The 20,858-nt window shown below is 46.9% G+C and overlaps 2 protein-coding genes across 2 annotated transcripts in view; both read left to right on the forward strand.

The window, feature by feature from the left end:
• The first annotated feature begins 2,060 nt into the window (after nt 1-2,060).
• The window catches only part of LOC144599152 (carboxypeptidase B-like), a 44,472-nt gene continuing 25,674 nt past the window's right edge, over nt 2,061-20,858 (forward strand). The window contains exon 1 of the mRNA XM_078409887.1: nt 2,061-2,194. Within this exon, the coding sequence (XP_078266013.1) occupies nt 2,061-2,194 (134 nt within the window). The remainder of the gene's footprint in view (nt 2,195-20,858) is intronic.
• agtr1a (angiotensin II receptor, type 1a) lies at nt 8,739-20,040 on the forward strand. The gene is made up of 2 exons (XM_078410132.1): nt 8,739-8,789; nt 18,874-20,040. Exons 1-2 carry the CDS (start codon nt 8,739-8,741, stop codon nt 20,038-20,040), a joined length of 1,218 nt encoding a protein of 405 aa, XP_078266258.1.

Genomic DNA, 20,858 nt, shown 5'->3' on the forward strand with positions numbered 1-20,858 from the left:
CGATGGGCCAAGTGGCCTCATTCTGTTCCCATGTCTCATGGTCTTGAGGTGTAAGCGCCTACAAATATCTCAAACGACTCACAAAATTGACTCACCAACACCTTCTCGTGGGCAGTTAGTGATGGGCAATGTTAACTTTGTCAGTGATTCTCAGATCCAAAAAAATCAAGTACAAAATAACAATCTTAATTTATCCTTATCAAATCAGCTTTTACTTCGTAGGTTGAAAGGTACAATCTAAATGGAAGTGTTGTTATTACAAGAAAGGAAATGTTAAAACTTTAGACTGTAGCGTTTAGAAATACTGCGCAGAAACAGGCCTTTCGGTCCATCGAACACCGAGCATCCTGTACACCAGCATTATGGCCCAAAATGGCGGCGCTGCCCTAGCAGCTGCGGCTCACCTGCGGTCCGTTTGTCTTTGTGTTTTTGTTGTTTTTTTGTCTTAATTGTAGTTGTGATGTGGTGTTTTTGTGTTTGTGTACTATGTGTACTATGTGTGTATGTGGGGGGGAGGGGGGGAACTGTAACATTGTAAATATGTGTCCCTTCCGAACGGAGACCCGACCTTTGTTTTCTGGGTGGTGTCTCCGTTCCTGCTGCGGCCTAACATCGGCCCAACTCCTGGAGCTGGCGGCCTCAAGGGCTCTGGTTCGCAGAGCCCGCGGATCGGACTTACCATCACCGGAGCCGGCCGTCTTCGGAGGCTGCGGGAGCGGCTGCGACTCGCCTTAGGCTCGGGCCGCGTGGATGCCGACATCGGGAGCTCCGGCAGCGGCAGCGTGTTCGCCCGCCCCGGATCGCGGGGCTTGGGTCGCGGACATTTCACCGTCCGGCGCGGCCTAAGATATGCCGCGGGATATTTCTCTGCTGGGCGAGGGCTTCAATGTCGGGAGCCACGACCGCCCCGACGTGCAGCAACAGCAGCAGCGACAGCGTGTTCGCCCGCCCCGGATCGGACTTATCATCGGCGGAGCCGGGCGTCTTCGGAGGCTGCGGGAGCGGCTGCGACTCGCCTTAGGCTTGGCCCGCTGTGGACCGTCCGGTGCGGCCTGCAACCACAACAACCTGACTGCGGGCGAGGACAGCAGGAGAAGGGAAAGACATTGTGGCCTTCCATCACAGTGAGGAGAGGACTGGAGGAGACTCACTGTGATGGATGTTTCTTTGATGGATGTTTCTTTTTTGTGTGTTTTTGGGGTTGGGTAATTTGAATGCCTATTTAATGCTTTTATTGTTGGACTGTGTTTTTGGGGGTTTTGGGGTTGTGTAATTTGAATGCCTATTTAATGCTTTTATTGTTGGACTGTGGGTGACTGAATTTCGTCCAATATTGGATGACAAATAAAGCTATCTTGAATCTTGAATCTTGAATCTTGAATTATGCTACACACTAGGGACAATTTACAATTATTACCGAGGCCCCAATTAACTTACAAAGCCGCATCTCTTTGGGACATGGGAGGAAACTGGAGAACCCAGAGAAAATGCAGACAGTCATGGGGAGAACGTACAAACTTCATACAGACATCAACTGAAGTCAGGACCGAACCTGGGTCTCTGGCATTGTAAGGCCGTACCTCTTTGGCAGTACCTCTTTGGCCACTGTGCCAAATAAATAATATTAAATGTAAAAAACATTCAATGTTTAACAAACCAATGAGTATTTTAAATATGTACCAATCGCGGTGTCATTGTGGAAACTAAATGTGCAAATTGGGTGTCGCCAAAGACATTTGCTGAATAAATGGTTAATGCAGGTTATTTCTGGAGTGCATGAGACCTTACTTTGTACTCATTTCCGTTAGTGAAGCAGAACTTAATTAACGACGCAAAAGATTATTATAAACAAACGAGGACCAAGAGTCACTGTGCAGATCACTTGAGCCCAACGCTTCCCTGCTGATGGATCAAAGCAGGGAGCAATAAACCTCCCGCAGGAAATTGGGCTGTAAATCTCTTCCCAGCTTCCAAGAGGCAGACGTAAACGCTGCTAGCAGTTCAGAGAGAAGAAGAGGATCATCGTGCATCTGATTGCAACCACCCCCCATCCCCCCCCCATGGTGGGTGTCAGGCTGAGTATAAAACCTACCATTCATCGAGTCATACACCCGGAGAAATGTCCACTCATTCCACCAGCAATAGGCTCGGCAACCAATCAGACTGAGAACCCAACGCACCAGGCAACCAACAGGTAAGCAAGACACAACTTAATAGACCCTTTGTTTTATAATAATAATAATAATAATAATAATATTCATTTATTGTCGTTGCAACGAGTACAACGAAATTAAAAAATAGCAATCCTGACGGTGCGTAAAAACATATATGCAATAAATGCAAAGCAAATAAATACAAATATATTAAATACAAAAGTTTTAACAGTGTGACCTAGCTCTCCCTCTTCACCCGTTGACCTTATAGAAGGCAGCCAGTGTGATTTCCCACAAATCTATCCTTTCTCCCGATGTCTTTCCTACTCATTTCTAAGCTACATTTGATTTTGCTGGAAAGTTACACTCTCTCTGATCGATGTTGCTACATTATTTTTGTTCGTGCTTAAAGTTCTTCGGTGAATTGTATGTCCATCTCGGTACGGTAGGAGGGAATTACAGCTGGCACAGCTGTCTGAGCAGGTTTCAGTTTAATTACAGATGTGGACTCAATGAGGAATAGACTGCTTGTTGAAATGAAGAAGATAAAATTAATCCGATCACCAAAGAAAATTGATTTATTTAAAGAAAGACTTCCACTTCAAGAGCATCTTTCACATTGTACCATCGCCACAGAGTTATTTATAGTTTTACTCCGTTTATAATCTAACCCATTCTGTCACTAATGTGTGACATTGGGGAAGATTTACTACAAGTTTAAGAACCAGAGGACATAGGTTTAAGGTGAGGGGGGAAGGATAGAAACATAGAAACATAGAAATATAGACAATAGGTGTAGGAGTAGACCATTCAGCCCTTCGAACCAGCACCGCCATTCAATATGATCATGGCTGATCATCCAAAATCAGTACCCCATTCCAGCTTTTTCCGGGATTTAATAGGGACCTGAGGGGCAAATTTTTTACACAAAGGGTGCAGTCTGATGGGGTAGCTGCGGCAGGTACTATTACAACGTTTCAAAAACATTTGGACAAGTACATAGTAGGTTTAGAGGGATATGGGCCAAATGCAGGCAGGTGGGACTAATGTAGATGGGGCATGTTGGGTGGCATAGGCAAGTTGGGTTGGAGGGCCTGTTTCCATGCTGTATGACTCTCTGACTCTATGAGGTCAGGAGCAGGGAATAACCAAGACATTGAGAATAATTCCTTTGCTCTTCTTGGTCTATCTGAGTCAGCAGTGGTTTAACACGTCATTCCAAAGAGGACATCTTCAGCTATGCAATACTCCCTTAGTATTGCATTAAAAGGTTAGCTATATTTTTACACACAAACCACTGAAGAGAGTATTGAACTCACAGCTTTCTGTCCCAGAGTCAAGACCGCATTCTGGCTAAAACATAAGTTGTGTGCATACTCTGTGGTGGAGTGTAACTGGAATCACAAGCATAGAAAAGGTGTAAAAGGTGAGATTTCACTTTGGTCACTGTAAATAAATAGATGATAACGTTGGCATCTTGGAATGAGAATCAGCAGGGTGCGAACTGAAACTTGGTAAATACGGCATCTTAGAATTTGTAGAAATTCTCCAGAAGGTTGGATATATAGTTCAAGACAGATCTTCCTCCACCAGACTTGAATGTAAAACATTGACTTCATCGAGCTCTAGAAGTGGACAGAGGCACACTCTTTGTCAAAGAACTGTGGGGGTTGTGGGGAGGGATGAATTGAAATTGACAAATTCAATGTTCATACTTTGGGGATTTAAGCTACCCGAGTAGAAAATGAGATACTGATAAATGTTTCACGAGGCATAAGAAGTGTTCGGACCCAAAACATCATCTGTCCACTTCCCTCCAGAGATGCTGCCTGGCCCGCTGAGTTTCTCCAGCACTTTGTGTTTTGCTCAAGATTCCAGCACCTGTGGTTTCTTGGGTCTCTCTTAATGTTTCAGATTTATTTTTTATTTTTTAGATTTAGAGATACAGCGCGGAAACAGGCCCTTCGGCCCACCGGGTACCCGCCGCCCAGCGATCCCCGCACATTAACACTATCCTACACCCTAGGAACAATTTTTACATTTGCCCAGCCAATTAACCTACAAACCTGTACATAGAAACATAGAAAATAGGTGCAGGTGTAGGCCATTCGGCCCTTCGAGCCCGCACCGCCATTCAATATGATCATGGCTGATCATCCAGCTCAGTAACCTGTACCTGCCTTCTCTCCATACCCCCTGATCCCTTTAGCCATAAGGGCCACATCTAACTCCCTCTTAAATATAGCCAATGAACTGGCCTCAACTACCTTCTGCGGCAGAGAATTCCACAGACTCACCACTCTCTGTGTGAAGAAATGTTTTCTCATCTCGGTTCTAAAAGACTTCCCCCTTATCCTTAAGCTGTGACCCCTGGTTCTGGACTTCCCCAACATCGGGAACAATCTTCCCGCATCTAGCCTCTCCAACCCCTTAAGAATTTTATATGTTTCAATAAGATCCCCCCTCAGTCTTCTAAATTCCAGCGAGTATAAGCCCAGTCTATCCAGTCTTTCTTCATATGAAAGTCCTGCCATCCCAGGGATCAATCTGGTGAACCTTCTCTGTACTCCCTCTAAGGATAGAATGTCTTTCCTCAGATTAGGGGACCAAAACTGTACACAATACTCCAGTTGCGGCCTCACCAAGGCCCTGTACAACTGCAGCAGAACCTCCCTGCTCCTATACTCAAATCCTTTTGCTATGAATGCTAACATACCATTTGCTTTCTTCACTGCCTGCTGCACCTGCACGCTTGCTTTCAATGACTGGTGCACCATGACACCCAGGTGACGTTGCATCTCCCCTTTTCCTAATTGGCCACCATTCAGGTAATACTCTGCTTTCCTGTTCTTGCCGCCAAAGTGGGTAACCTCACATTTATGTCTTTGGAGTGTAGGAGGAAACCGAAGATCTCGGAAAAAAACCCACGCAGGTCACGGGAAGAACGTACAAACTCCGTACAGACAGTGCCCGTAGTCAGGATCGAACCTGAGTCTCCGGCGCTGCATTCGCTGTAAGGCAGCAACTCTACCGCTGTGCCACCGTTCCGTTCAGAACTAAAGCTCTTTATCAAATCTGGGAGGGGCGGAGAAACGTTAAGTTTAAGTTACTGAGAAGATGGGGCAGGGATGGACAACTGCTTAAAATGAACTTTTTCTCATTTTCCCAATTCTGGCAAAGGATTTAAAAAGTGATATGGTAACTTTGTTTCCCTATCCACAGATGCTGCCTGATCTGCTGAGTGTTTCCAGCGTAAAGTGTGTAACATTGTAGTATAGTACTGGTAGGAACAGTCACCAAATAACACTTGTGTGCAGTGCAGTGCAGTGCAGTGCAGTTGGAGACAGTCACTGTGTAACAGTGGGCTCCAATACTTTTGGGAACAGGCCAACAGGTCTGTTAATAGATAAAACTGGGGTACAGTACTCTGGGGTGCAGAAAAGATGCAAACAAGACCTTCAGTGTGTTGTGAAACTGGAAAGGACATGTCAGTCACTGAGAATTGCTGAGACACGGGTCTGGTAGAATGGGCATGGTGCTGATAGCCACGTGAGAGAGGAGAGGCTACAGACGACGGATTTAGATTTAGAGATATAGCGTGGAAGCAGGCCCCTCAGCCCACCAAGATCACGTTGACCCATGATCACCCGTACACTAGTTTGCAGTTTCATATTCTACACGCTAGGGCCAATTTACAGAAGCTAATTAACCTACAAACCCGCACGTCGTTGGAGTGTGGGAGGAGACCGGAGCACCCGGAGAAAGCCAACGCTTTCACAGGGAGAACGTACAAACTCCATACAGACACCACCCGTAGTCAGGATGGAACCCGGGTCTCTGGCGCTGTAAGGCAGCGACTCTACCGCTGCACCGCCGTGCCGCCCTCGCTGCGCCATTGTGCCGCCCTCGCTGCGCCATTGTGCCGCGCTATTTTGAATGGGTTATGAATGGCCAAAGTGAACCATGATTCCCGCGAGCGGACCTCGTTCAGACTCAATATACTGTTCTCCACCTTCCTCATTCCATCACAATCCTAACTTCCCCATCAGTTCACCTTTCTCTGACCCCACTTTCCAGGTCCTGCTTTGATTGTATAATTCTCTCTAAAATGTTGCTGTCATTGCTCAGTTTCAATATCAATTTGTGATAATCAACGCATAATCTAATAACCAGTTGCATGTGCTTTGAACCTTCACCACTCTGCTTCTTGTCATGTGCCTGGCTGTATTTTCGCTCATCACTAATTAATTAATTATAAGAGCTATTCTTTTGCTCTAGCACTCCGTTAATTTTCATTTTGGCATTAAGGCCGTTAACCAAACCCTTTCACAGCAATGACTTGGATTATTCACACTATTGCATATACAAGCTTTAGGATTTGAGTTTAGAAGGTGTGTCCTCTAGATGAGAGAGTATTATCTCCAGAAAGAGGTTGGACAAACTTAGATTTGGGTTTTTTTGGATGTGAGAGGGGAGGTCTAATAGAAGTACAGTCTGTCAACGTAACGAGAGGCATAGATACAGGGCAGACATTTAGAATATTTTACCCAGGGTGAAAATATCAAAGACTAGAGGGTATAGCTTTCAGGTGAGGGGGGCAAAGTTTAAGGCAGGTTTTTTACACAGAGAGTGGGTGGGTGCATGGAATGTGTTGCCAGTCTTAGTGGTGGAGGCTGACATGATAGTGGCATTTAAGAGGCTTTGACATAGGCACCTGGGTATGCAGGGAATGGAGGGGTGTGGATCACATGCAAGCAGAGGAGATTGGAGGCAAAGGCACAACTGTGGCATTTAAGAGACTTTTAGATAGGGAATAGAGGAACATGAATCATGATAAGAGTTGATCTTGCCATCCTATTTGGCACAGGCATTGTGGGCTGAAGGGCCTGTTCCTGTGCTGTACTGTTCCATGTTCTATATGTCTTCCCGTGCCTACACTTGTTGATCTGGTATCAGTAGTAGCTGATACTTGCCGATGCTCGCTATGTCATGGCACTTTCCCAGCGCTGAACCTTTCTTGTGGGCTTGTGTGTGTCCTGGGGAGGTATCATTGAAACCTTCTAGGGCAGGAGAGACGGGATGCACGGAGCATGTTTCTCCTGGATGAGGATTCCAAAACCAAAGTTTGCAGTCTCACAATATGGAGAAGGCCACTTTGGCCGGAGATGAGGAGAATTTGCTCCATTACCAGGGTGGTGAATCTTTGGAATTCTCTTCCCTGGATCAGAGTGTTGGCTCCGCCACTGACTTTATTCAGCGTTGATAGAACTCTAGATTTAAGGGAATCTTAGGGTGCGCAAAGTTGCTGCCTTACAGCACCAGAGACACAGGTTCGATCCTTCTGTCATGGGCCTCCTCCATTGTCATAGTGAGGCCCAGCGCAAATTGGAGGAACAGCATCTCATATTTCGCTTGGGAAGTTTACACCCCAGCGGTATGAACATTGACTTCTCAATTCCTCTGTCCGTCTCTTTCCCCTCCCCTTCCCAGTTGTCCCACTATTTTCCGGTCTCCTAATACATCCTATCTTTGTCCCGCCCCCTCCCCTGACATCGGTCTGAAGAAGGGTCTCGACCTGAAACGTCACCCATTCCTTCTCTCCTGAGATGCTGCCTGACCTGCTGAGTTACTCCAGCATTTTGTGTCTACCTTCAATTTGAACCAGCATCTGCAGTTATTTTCCTACATTACTGACCATGGGTGCTGTCTGTGCAGAGTTTGTACGTTCTACCTGTGATCGTGTGGGTTTTCTCCGGGTGCTCCATTTTCCTCCCAAATTCCAAAGACGTACAGGTTTGTAGGTTAATTGGCTTGGGTAAAAAATTGTGAATTGAGTGTAGGACAGGGCTAGTGTACGGGGTGATCACTGATCGGTGTGGACTCAGTGGGCTGAAGAGCCTGTCTCCATGCTGTATTTCTAAAGTTTAAAGTCTGCAGTCTAAATTCTAAAGCCAAGGGGCATGGAGATGTAGCAGGAAAAGGGTAGAGGTAGAACATCAGCCAAGCTCTTGATGAAGGGCGGAGCTGGCTTCAAGGACTTTTCCTGCTCTTAATCAAGTCAAGTCAAGTTTATCTGTCACATACACATACACGATGTGCAGTGAAATGAAAGTGGCAATGCCTGCGGATTGTGCACAAAAAAGAATTACAGTTACAGCATATAAATAAAGTTAATACAGTTAATACAGAGAAGACAAAATTTAGTTCCTGGAGTTATAAAAGTTAACAGTCCTGATGGCCTGTGGGAAGAAACTCCGTCTCATCCTCTCCATTTTCACAGCGTGACAGCGGAGGCATTTGCCTGACCGTAGCATCTGGAACAGTCCGTTACTGGGGTGGCAGGGGTCCCTCATAATCTTGTTTGCTCTCGATCTACACCTCCTGATGTATAGGTCTTGCAGGGGGACGAGTGTAGTTCCCATGGTGCGTTCTGCCAAATGCACTACTCTCTGCAGGGCCATCCTGTCCTGGGCAGAGCTGTTCCCAAACCAGACTGTAATGTTGCCGGACAGGATGCTCTCTACAGCCCCAGAGTTAGTTTATATATTGTGTGTTCCTACATTGTCATGTATGAGCCTGGCAACCATGGAGACACCAAATAGTCAAGAGAGGCGTGAATTTGAATGGATTAACATCGTAAAACAGCACTGTGTCATTAAAAAAACCATCATTAATATAATGATTGTTACAGGCAAAAAAAACAAGAGCATTAAAACGGGTTATTAAATGTGCCAATCATTTTTGTGTTTGTTTATTCACACGAGAAGAAACTATAGTCGGAAAAAAATTATTTTCATTCTAATATATTTTGCAAAGTGCAGCTGTAACTCTCCTGATCACCTGGCAGCTGGTGTGTGACAATTCTCCCCATCGTGGCTGATCTACCGATCCATCTAAACCCCATTCTCCTGCCTTCTCCCCATAGCCCCTGGCACACAGTGTCAATGGGTGTCAGGGGTAATGGGGAGAAGGCAGGAGAATGGTGTTGAGAGGGAAAGATAGATCAGCCATGATTGAATGGCAGAGTAGACTCGATGGGCAGAATGGCCTACTTCCGTTCCTATGACTTATGAACTTATGAATTAATGATAATCAAACGCCCATTGGCGCAGCTGGTAGAGCTGCTGCCTCACCCCACTGGAGACCCAGGTTCGATCCCGACCTCAGGTGCTGTCTGCGTGGAGTTTGCACGTTCGCTGCGTCACCCCGTTGGTTTCCCCTGGGTTCTCAATTGTGTCCCAACATCCCAAAGACGTGTGGGCTTGTCGGTTGAATTGCCTCTAGTGTGCAGGATATAAAGTGGGATAACATAGAACTAGTGAACTACAAAATCACGAGAGGAACAGATAAATAAACGCATAGTCTCTTGCCCAGAGGAGGGCAATCGGGAACCAGAGGACATAGGTTTAAGGTGAGGGGGGAAAGTTTTCATAGGAACCTGAGGGGTAACATCTTTACACTAAGGGCTGTGGGTGTATGGAACGAGCTGCCAGAGGAGGTATTGAGGCAGGTACAATTGCATTATTTAAGTAATACTTAGACAGGTACTGCACATGGATAGGATAGGTTTAGAGGGATATGGGCCAAACGCAGGCAGGTGTGACCAGTGTAGATGGGACATTTTGGTCGATGTGAAGGGCCTGCTTCCACGCTGTATGACTCTGTAACTGGTGAACTTGGTGAGCCGAAGGGCCTGTTTCCATGCTATATCTCTAAAATCTAAACTCTAAATTAGATGGTCGACATGGACTCAGTGAGCGGAAAGGCCTGGTTCCATTCTGTATCTATCAATCAATCCACTCAACCAGTTTACACTAATCTTACACAAATCCCATTTTGTTGTCTGGGTCAACTACTGCAGCCGATTAAAGTACAAACCCTCGTGTAAGAAATTAACTGCAGATGCTGGTACAAATTGAAGGTATTTATTTCACAAAATGCTGGAGTAACTCAGCAGGTCAGGCAGCATCTCAGGAGAGAAGGAATGGGTGTATTTCGTGTCGAGACCCTTCTTCAGACTGATGTCAGGGGGACGGGACAAAGGAAGGATATAGGTGGAGACAGGAAGATAGAGGGAGAACTGGGAAGGGGGAGGGGAAGAGAGGGACAGAGGAACTATCTAAAGTTGGAGAAGTCAATGTTCATACTGCTGGGCTGCAAGCTGCCCAAGCGAAATATGAGGTGCTGTTCCTCCAATTTCCGGTGGGCCTCACTATGGCACTGGAGGAGGCCCATGACAGAAAGGTCAGACTGGGAGTGGGAGGGGGAGTTGAAGTGCTCAGCCACCGGGAGATCTGATCTCCCACCTATATCCTTCCTTTGTCCCGACCCCCTGACATCAGTCTGAAGAAGGGTCTCGACCCGAAACGTCACCCAAAGTACAAACCCTCGTGGCTTCGAGCATGGAAGTCAATTGGAGCATCCAGTGGAAATTCCAGCGGTCACAGGGAGAACCTTAAAACTCCACAAAGTGAGCAAGGGAGGTGAGAATTGAACCTGGGTCACTGGAGCTCCAAGGCAGCCTCTTCATGAGCACATTGGAGAGGACAAAAGCAAAATACCAAAAAGAATGAAAATCAAAACTTAAGCATAGAGCATAGGGCTTAGAACATACAGCAGTATAGCAGAGGAACAGGCCCTTCAGCCCACAATGTCTGTGCCAAACCTGATGCCAAGACCAACTCTTATCTGCCTGCACATAACCCATATCCCTCCATCCCCTGCATATCCATGTATCTATCCAAAAGTCTCTTAAACACCTCTGTTGTATCTGCCGCCACCACCACCCTTGGCAGCGCCTCCACACTATGTGTCCTTCATGTCCCTGGAGAGGGAACACGCCGTGTCCACAGGGAGTCTGGAGGCCTCCCTCCCGTGAACGCCACTCCACCACCAAACCTGTCCAACCCCTCAACCTCTCCACTCCCTAATACCACACGCTCTCGAAACCTCACCACTCCTACTTTTACTATCTCCTTTGGAACCCTGCAGAGCTGTGGAGAAAAGGACATGCATGCATCCCTTATCCTTACATGAAACAGTCATTAGGCTACACAATAGCTGCCAACTCCATTATTTTGCCACCACTGGTCATAAATTTCTGCCGGCCAATTCTCATCGTACTGGAACTGCTAGAAAAACTCAGCAGGTCATGCAGCATCTATGGAAAGAGAAACAGTTATTGTTTCGGGTGGAAGACCCTTCATCAGCTCACTGTTCTGGTTTTCCAGCACTTTTGGTTCTTATGTCAGATTTCAGGACGTGTTTTCTTTCTGATATTCAATGGTTGCGCTGGAAGGAGTCTGACACCTGGTGGCTGATGCTGCATACTGCAGGTCAGGAACATGAAGCTCAGTGCAGCCCATCAGAATGGTTGCTTATGGACACTGTGCTTGCAGCAGCTGCCTGATGATAGAGTGCAGACGGAGTGTGCAAGGATCTGGTGAGAAGGCTAGTCGGTGGCATTCAGCCAGACACAAAGCTTGCATTTTAACGGCATTTATAAGGGTGGCACAGAACTAGCGTTCCTGCCTCACAGCGTCAGAGACCCGGGTTTGATCTTGACTATGGGTGCTGTCTGTATTAGGGTTGCCAACTTCCTCACTCCCAAATACGGGACAAGGTGACGTCACCACCCCGTGCCCCACATGACCTTACCCAGCCAGCGGCCACGTGCTCCCACTCCAACAATGGCGGCTGCCCGGGCCGGGAGGCAGGTTGCCACGCAACCTCCGTTAGGCGGAACCTGGACCTCCGGACCTAGACTGTCCGGAGCTAAAATGTCGGAAACCTAGAGTGGCGGACCTAAACTGTCGGGGCCTACAGTGTCGGGGCCTACAGTGTCGGGGCCTACAGCGTCGGGGCCTACAGTGTCGGGGCCTACAGCGTCGGGGCCTACAGCGTCGGGGCCTACAGCGTCGGGGCCTACAGTGTCAGGGCCTACAGTGTTGGGGCCTACAGTGTCGGGGCTTACAGTGTCGGGGCCTACAGCGTCAGGGCCTACAGTGTTGGGGCCTACAGCGTCGGGGCCTATAGTGTTGGGGCCTACAGTGTCCAGGTCTACAGCGCCCCCCGCTACTGGAACTGATTTCTTTGGCTGCAGACTCTAAGAATTGGTGAGTATCATCTTGGGAATAAGATGAGAAGAAATTTCATATAACGGAGGACTGCGAATTATAGTCATGGAGTCATACAACAAAGAAACAGGCTCTTTGGTCCAACTCGTCCATACCAACCAAGTGGACCTCTAAGCTAGCCTCAGTTGCCCGCACTTGGCCCATATCCATGTAACCCTTCTATCCATGGACCTTTTCAAATGTCTTTCAAATGTTGTTATTGTACATGCCCCAACCACCTGTATCCACCTTTCACTTGTCGATAAAAGAGTGTGCAGATGCTGGATTACAAGAAAGACACCAAACTCTGGAGTAAGTCAATGGGTCAGGTAGCTGTGCTAATTCAACACTGTGTGACTTTTTTTTCCACCTATCACTCGACTAGTTTTAACTACGTTACCTGACGTGCTGAGTTACTCCAGCAGACTTTACTTTAGACTTTGGACACAGAGCGTTGGAATAGGTTCTTCAGCCACCAAGTCCAGCCACCGCTGCCCAGCGATCATCCCGCACACTAGCACTCTCCTGCACATTAGGGGCAATTTACAATTCACCAAAACTAATTAGCCTACAAACCTGCACATCTTTGGAGTATGGGAGGAAACCAGAGCACTCGGAGAAAACCCACACGGTCACGGGGGAAGGTTCAAATTCCGTACAGATAATACCCATAGTCAGGATCGAACCATGGTCTCTAGCACAGTAAAGCAGCAACTCTACTGCTGTGCCACTGTGCCACAAAGCAGCAGGATATTGACAGCCCCATGTGAACTATCGTATGTTGAAAGACTGGAGAGGCTAGGCCTGTATACACTGGAATTTAGAAGGATGAGAGGGGATCTTATCGAAACATATAAGATTATTAAGGGGTTGGACACTTTAGAGGCAGGAAACATGTTCCCAATGTTGGGGGAGTTCAGAACCAGGGGCCACAGTTTAAGAATAAGGGGCAGGCCATTTAGAACGGAGATAAGGATAAACCTTTTCAGTCAGAGAGTTGTAAATCTGTGGAATTCACTGCCTCAGAAGGCAGTGGAGGCCAAGTCTCTGAATGCATTCAAGAGAGAACTAGATAGAGCTCTTAAGGATAGCGGAGTCAGGGGGTATGGGGAGAAGGCAGGAATGGGTTACTGATTGAGAATGATCAGCCATAATCACATTGAATGGTGGTGCTGGCTCGAAGGGCCGAATGGCCTACTCCTGCACCTATTGTCTATTGTCTATTGTCTATTGAACTGAAACATTGAAGGGTCAAGAAAACATACTCATATTCTAGGCTAATTTGTGTGCCTTTTGGATTACTTTGTCAGGGTGTGTTGGAATATTGGGAGCTGTTTATTAGTGAACCATTAAGTTAAGCCATTTTTTTTCCACACAGTGTTTTGCATTTTCTTCACAAATTGCTTTGAGCATAACATTTACTCAGCTGTTTTCCATCGTGGTTTTTCACACTTCCACTTGAATAATGTACCCGCAAGTCCTTGAGAAACCTTTACCCTTGAACATCGGCCACAAGAGCTTTCCCTCATATATCGCCTGCTGAGTGGCTCATTTCTAGGAAGCCTTCACATTTCTGACTCATTGAACTTTCCAGAGAAGGTCATTGGCAGAAAGGCCCGTGAGTGGAATGTTTCAGGCAGAAGGAAAACACATTAAAAGTCAGACAAGTCCTTGTTTCCCTTTCCCCTGATTCTAGTCTGAAGAAGGGTCCTGACCCGAAACGTTGCCCATTCCTTCTCTCCAGAGATGCTGCCTGTCCCGCTGCGTTACTCCAGTATTTTGTGTCCATCCTCCAAGAGGCACCATCCATCACATTCGGGAGTCAACAGACGTCCGGAGAACCATGGCCTATGTTCACTGACCACGTAGCTCAGAAATGACCAAAGGTTCAATAACAATGTATGACATACTTTATACGGATTTATTTTTGACAGGTTTAGTGTAGTTTAGAGATAGAGCGAGGAAACAGGCCCTTCGGCCCACCGAGTTCACATCGACCAGCGATCCCCATACACTAGCACTATCCTGAACACTATGACAAATTACAATCTTCACCGAAGTCAATTAACCTACAAATCTGTACATCTTTAGAATGTGGGAAGAAACCAGAGCACCCGTGAAAAACCTGCACATCACAGGGAGAACATACAAACTCCGTACTGACAGCACCCATGGTCAGGATTGAACCCTGATCTCTGGCGCTGTAAGGCAGCAACTCTACTGCTGCACCACTGTGCCATCCCTTATTAGAAACATAGAAAATAGGTGCAGGAGGAGGCCATTCGGCCCTTCGAGCCAGCACCGCCATTCATTGTGATCATGGCTGATCATCCACAATCAGTAACCTGTGCCCAACCTCTCCCCATATCCCTTGATTCCACTAGCCCCCAGAGCTCGATCTTACTCTCTCTTAAATTCATCCAGTGATTTGGCCTCCACTGCCCTCTGTGGCAGAGAATATCACAAATTCACAACTCTCTGAGTGCAAAAGTTCCTTCTCACCACAGTTTTAAATGGCCTGCCCTTTATTCTAAGACTGTGGCCCCTGGTTCTGGACTCCCCCAACATTCTGCATCCAGCCTGTCCAGTCCTTTTATAATTTTATATGTCTCTATAAGATCCTTTCTCATCCTTCTAAACTCCAGTGAATACAAGCCTACAATTGTGGGTGAGATAAATTTATTCTCATGAAAATATGAAAGAGATCGCCAAGCAGCCTGTTTTATAAAGTTCCAATTTGAAAAACAAAAACTGCAAATGTTGGAAATCCCAAAGCATTTGACTTTTTTTAATTTTCAATCTTGAACTTATGAAACAGGCTGCCTGGTCATCTCTTTAGCATCTTTGTAAAATAAACATCATCTCACACACAATTAAAAAAAAGGAAATGCTGAAACACTCAGCAGGTTAGAAGAAATTCAATTTTATTGGTTTTCATTGTACATTAAGTTCACTAATTCATTTTAGAGTTATAGAGTTAAACAGCGTGGAAACAGGCCCTTCAGCCCAACTTGCCCACACAGATCAACATGTGCCATCTGCACTAGTACCACCTGCCTGTCTTTGGCCCAATAAGCCTCTAAACCTATACTATCCATGTACCTCTGTCTAAATGTTTCTTAAACGTTGTGATATTACTGGCTACACAAAGTACCTCCTGCGGCTCGTTCCATATACCTACCACCCTTTGTGTAAAAACGTTACCCCTCAGGTTTCTATTAAATCTTTCCCCCCTCACTTTAAACCTATGTCCTCTGGTTCTCGATTCTCCTACTCTGGGAAAGAGACTCTGTGCATTTACCCGATCTATTCCTCAAATGATTTTGTACACCTCCATAAAATCACCCCTCATCCTCCTACGCTTTAAGGTATAGAGTCCTAGCCTGATCAATCGCTCCCCATAGATCAGGCCCTCAGTCCTTGCAACATCCTTGTAAATCTTCTCTGCACCCTTTCCAGCTTGAAAACATCTTTCCTATGAAATGGTGCCCATTGAGGCCCTGTACAAGAAGGGACAGAGCCAGCTGTAGTTTTTGAGAAGGCTCCGCTCCTTCAACGTCTGCAGTAAGATGCTGCAGATGTTCTACCAATCGGTGGTAGCCGGTGCCATCTTCTTCGCTGCCGTGTGCTGGGGCAGCAGGGCGAAGGCTGCGGACTCCAATAGGATCAACAAACTCATCAGGAAGGCTGGCTCCGTCCTGGGGGCTGAGTTGGATTCATGGGAGGTGGTCTTGGAGGGGAGGATGCTCCTCAAACTGCGGAGCATCCTGGACAATACAGCTCACCCCCTCCATGATACACTGGTCAACCTGAGGTGTACCTTCAGCAACAGACTGGTTCCACCAAGATGCAGGACAGAACGCCACAGGAGATCCTTCTTCCCCGTGGCTATCAAACTGTACAACTCCTCCCCCTTCTGTCGAGGGGTAGCCTGAGACTGAGACTTGACAAGATATAATATTTAGGAAGGAACTGCAGATGCTGTTTGAAACCAAAAATAGACACTGTCTGAGGAAGGGTCCGACCAGAAACGTCACCCATTCCTTCTCTCCAGAGAGGCTGCCTGTCCCGCTGTGTTATTCCAGCTTTTTGTGTCTATCTTCACAAGATATAGTTTGTTAACATTAGGAGTGTGCTGAGGAGGTGCTAAATCAACATTTAAGAAACACTTAGACAGGTTCATGGATGGTACAGGTTTAGAGGGATATGGGCAAAATGTGGGCAGGTGGGACTAGTGTAGATGGGATTTGTTGGTCGGTGTGGGCAAGTTGGGCAAAGGGCCTGTTTCCCACTGTATGACTCCATGACTCTATTGCATTCACCAAATCCCAGTTAGTTACACACTTACTGGAGAGAAATTAAGCCAGAAGATTGTAGACATGAGGAAAATGGATTACATTCTGATTATCAGTTGCCGGGCACTTTGTGCAAGCCTGGAGCTATTGGCTTGTGATGTTTCTTCACTCCACAAAAGTTTCCTTTTAAATAAATGAATAGTGAATTTGTACTGCAGATTAGTAGTCCCTTGTGGGTAAAAGAAAAATATCATTTATTTTCAAATCAGCTTTGCATTTTGTTTGACTTATAGACTTTCTACGTTGTTAGGTTTGTGTTAACGGTTCATTTGTGCAAAGGAATTTATACTCTGCATGTGCCGCAAGGGTGATCAATAAATTATCTGGGCATTTTGACACCAGGCTAGCACTAAAGGTCCCAAGGTAGCCAAAACACTAGCCTGCCATTAATTGTAGAAACTCAGCCTGCTTCATTAATCCTGGTGACAGACAAGACTGGCGCATTTGTTCAAACAATTCAAAGTTGCACTCTATATAGACCAGCACAGAAACAGGCCCATCGGCCCACCGATTCTACACTGACCAGAGATCCCCGTACTCTGACACTATCCTATCCTGCACACTAGGGACCATTCACAATTGTTACCAAAGCCAATCAAACTACAAACCTGTATATCTTTAGAGTGTGTGAGGAAACCGGAGTTCCTGGAGAAAACCCGCATAGTCACGGGGAGAACGTACAAACTCTGTACCGACAGCATCAGTAGCCAGGATCCAACCCAGGTCTCTGGCGCTGTGAGGCAGCAACTCTACCCTTGCGCCTATGAAGTGTCCCATCAGGGGAAATGTATTTACTACAACATTAAGCCTCTTCTAGACAAGTAACATTGCTGCCACATTATTGAACACATGTTGGACACAGGGCCTTCAGCCCACTGAGTCCGGGTCAACCAGCAATCACCCCGAACACTAACCTGCACATGCTAGGAACAATGTTTCCAACTTACCGAATACAATTAACCTACAAACTTGCATGTCTTTTGAGTGTGGGAGGAAGCTGAGCAGCCAGAGAAAACCCACGCAGTCACAGGGAGAACGTACAGCCAGCACTTGTAGTCAGGATCGAACCGAAGCTGGGGGGCAGTGTTAGCTGTGAGTAGGATGCTAGGAGGCTGCAACGTGACTTGGATAGGTTAGGTGAGTGGGCAAAGGCATGGCAGATGCGTGGCAAGGGTGCGCCGGCTCCTCGATCTCATGGGGTACAAAGGCATGGCAAGAACAGGAAAGCAGACTATTACCTGAATGGTGGCCGATTAGGAGAAGGGGAGATGCAACGAGACCTGGGTGTCGTGGTACACCAGTCATTGAAAGTAGGCATGCAGGTGCAGCAGGCAGTGAAGAAAGTGAATGGTATGTTGGCATTCATAGCGAGGGGATTTGAGTATAGGAGCAGGGAGGTTCTGCTGCAGTTGTACAGGGCATTGGTGAGACCACACCTGGAGTATTGCGTACAGTTTTGGTCTCCTAATCCGAGGAAATAAATTCTTGCCATAGAGGGAGTACAGAGCAGGTTCACCAGATTGATTCCTGGGATGGCAGGACTTTCATATGAAGAAAGATTGGATAGACTCGGCTTGTACTCGCTGGAATTTAGAAGATTGAGGGGGGATCTTATAGAAACTTACAAAATTCTTAAGGGGTTGGACAGGCTAGGTGCAGGAAGATTGTTCCCGATGTTGGGGAAGTCCAGAACAAGGGGTCACAGTTTAAGGATAAGGGGGAAGTCTTTTAGGACCGAGATGAGAAAGTTTTTTTTCACACAGAGAGTGGTGAATCTGTGGAATTCTCTGCCACAGAAGGTAGTTGAGGCCAGTTCATTGGCTATATTTAAGAGGGAGTTAGATGTGGCCCTTGTGGCTAAAGGGATCAGGGGGTATGGAGAGAAGGCAGGTACGGGATACTGATTTGGATGATCACCCGTGATCATATTGAATGGCGGTGCAGGCTCGAAGGGCCGAATGGCCTACTCCTGCACCTATTTTCTATGTTTCTATGTTTCTATGTTTCTAACCCGGGTCTCTGGCACCGTAAGGCAGCATCTCTACCACTACTAGCATCACTCCAATTTGCCACTGTGCGTATAAGATCAGTCAAGAGTCAAGAGTGTTCTTATTGTCGTGTGCTGCTGAACGGAATGATGAAGTTCTTTCTTGCTCCAGGCCTCCTCCTGTTTTTCCGAAGCAGCCTTGAATCAGTGCGGATTTGCAGATCCGTACAGATTTATTCACATGAATTCTTTTCTCCCACCAGGTCCTGGGAACGAGGTGGCCACAGATGATCGAAAACGCCAGCGTCCTTCAAAACCTGATCTCCGCCTTTGACCAGAACATGATGGAAACCATGCCCAATGTTTCACTGGAGAATACCTCAGCAGAGGCCAATGTCACCCGTTGCACGATAGGGGGAAGGCACAACTATATCTTCCTTATGATCCCCATTATATACACTGTCATCTTTGTGGTGGGGGTTTTGGGAAACAGCATGGTGGTGATCATCATTTACTGCCACCTGAAGTTGACCACAGTTGCCAACATCTTCCTGCTGAACTTGGCGCTGGCCGATCTGATCTTCGTGATGACCTTGCCCTTCTGGGCGATCTACACCGCCATGGGGTACCACTGGACCTTCGGGAACTTCCTGTGCAAGACCAGTGCCACGGTGGTGCTTCTGAACATGAATGCCAGCGTCTTCCTCATCACCTGCCTCAGCGTGGACCGCTACCTTGCCATCGTGTACCCCATGAGATCGAGGAGCCGGCGCACCCTGCTCCACGCCCGGGTGGCCTGCATCGGCGTCTGGCTGCTGGCCGCCTTTGCCAGCCTCCCCAGCACCTTCTTTCGAAAGGCCTCCCACTACCACGGCTGGAATCGCACCATCTGTGCGTTCGATTACCCTGTGAGGTACCAGAGCCAGTGGATATTTGTTATGGCGCTGCTTAAGACACTGCTGGGCTTTCTAATTCCGCTTCTCATCATTTTGATCTGCTATTCCCTCATCATCAGGAGCTTGGTGCAGACCTATCAGGTGAGAAGAAGCAAGCCATCAAGCACTGAAGCGTTTAAACTCATCGTGGCTGTCGTAGTGTCCTTCATCTTGTGCTGGCTTCCATTCCAGGTCCTCACCTTCTTGGACATGCTCTCCCGCCTGCAGATTATTCAGAACTGCCGCCTCCCCGAAATCGTCGACACTGCCATCCCCTTCACCATCTGCATCGCCTACTTCAACAGCTGCCTCAACCCCATCCTCTACAGCTTCGTTGGCCGCAACTTCAGAGAAAAGCTCTTCCTTTTCCTGAGGTGCACGAGGACCGAGATAAAGAACCACCCCAGCCTGTCCACCAAACAGAGCTCATTATCGCTGCGGACCATTGAACCGTCCAGGAAGCAGATGGACACTGCTCCGAGGATGTCACCGTGATGGGCTACAATTCCATCACCGATTAACAGCAAGTTTGAACTGAATAGAGTCATAGTCATACAGCGTGGAAACAGGCCCTTCAGCCCAACTTGCCCATGCCAACCAACATGCCCCATCTACACTAGTCCCACCTGCCTGCATTTGCCCCATATCCCTCTAAATCTATCCGATCCATGTACTTTACATTACTTTATCGTAATGTTTCTTACACATTATGATAGTACCTGCCTCAACTACATCCTCCATCAGCTTGTTCCATATACATACCACCCTTTGCATAAAAAAAGCTGCCCCACAGGTTCCTATGAAATCTTTCCCCCGTGACCTTAGTTTAGTTTAGTTTAGGTTTGTCACGTGTACCAAGATACTGTGAAAAGCTTTTGTTGCATGCTATACAGTCAGCAGACAGCGTATATATGATTACAATCGAGCCGTCCAAAGTATACAGATACAGGGGATAACATTTAGTGCAAGGTAAAGTTCAATAAAGTCCGATTAAAGATAGTGCGAGGGTCTCCAATGAAGTAGATAGTAGCTCAGGCCCGCTCTTTAGATGTTGGTAGGATGGACCAATGTCCACCTTAAACCTATGTCCTCTGGTTCTCCATTCCATAAATCTCAATAAATGCAATGTGAGGATGTTTCAACTCGTGAGAGTCTATGACCAGAGGCCATAGAATAAAAGGACATACCTTTAGAAAGGAGATGAGGAGGAATTTTTTAGTCAGAGGGTGGTGAAGCTGTAGAATTCGTTGTGGCAGACGGCTGTGGAAGCCAAGTCAATGTATATTTTTAAGGCGCCAATTGACAGATTCTTG

This window comes from Rhinoraja longicauda, chromosome 13 (assembly GCF_053455715.1).
Source record: "Rhinoraja longicauda isolate Sanriku21f chromosome 13, sRhiLon1.1, whole genome shotgun sequence".
Taxonomy (NCBI): Eukaryota; Metazoa; Chordata; class Chondrichthyes; order Rajiformes; family Arhynchobatidae; genus Rhinoraja; species Rhinoraja longicauda.

Excerpts from the sequence above, each read along its gene's own strand:
- agtr1a (XM_078410132.1), top strand. The coding sequence starts at position 8,739 with ATGGAGACACCAAATAGTCAAGAGAGGCGTGAATTTGAATGGATTAAC. Across the intron at positions 8,790-18,873 it reads AATTTGAATGGATTAACATC|GTCCTGGGAACGAGGTGGCC; the intron begins GTAAAACAGCAC and ends TTCTCCCACCAG.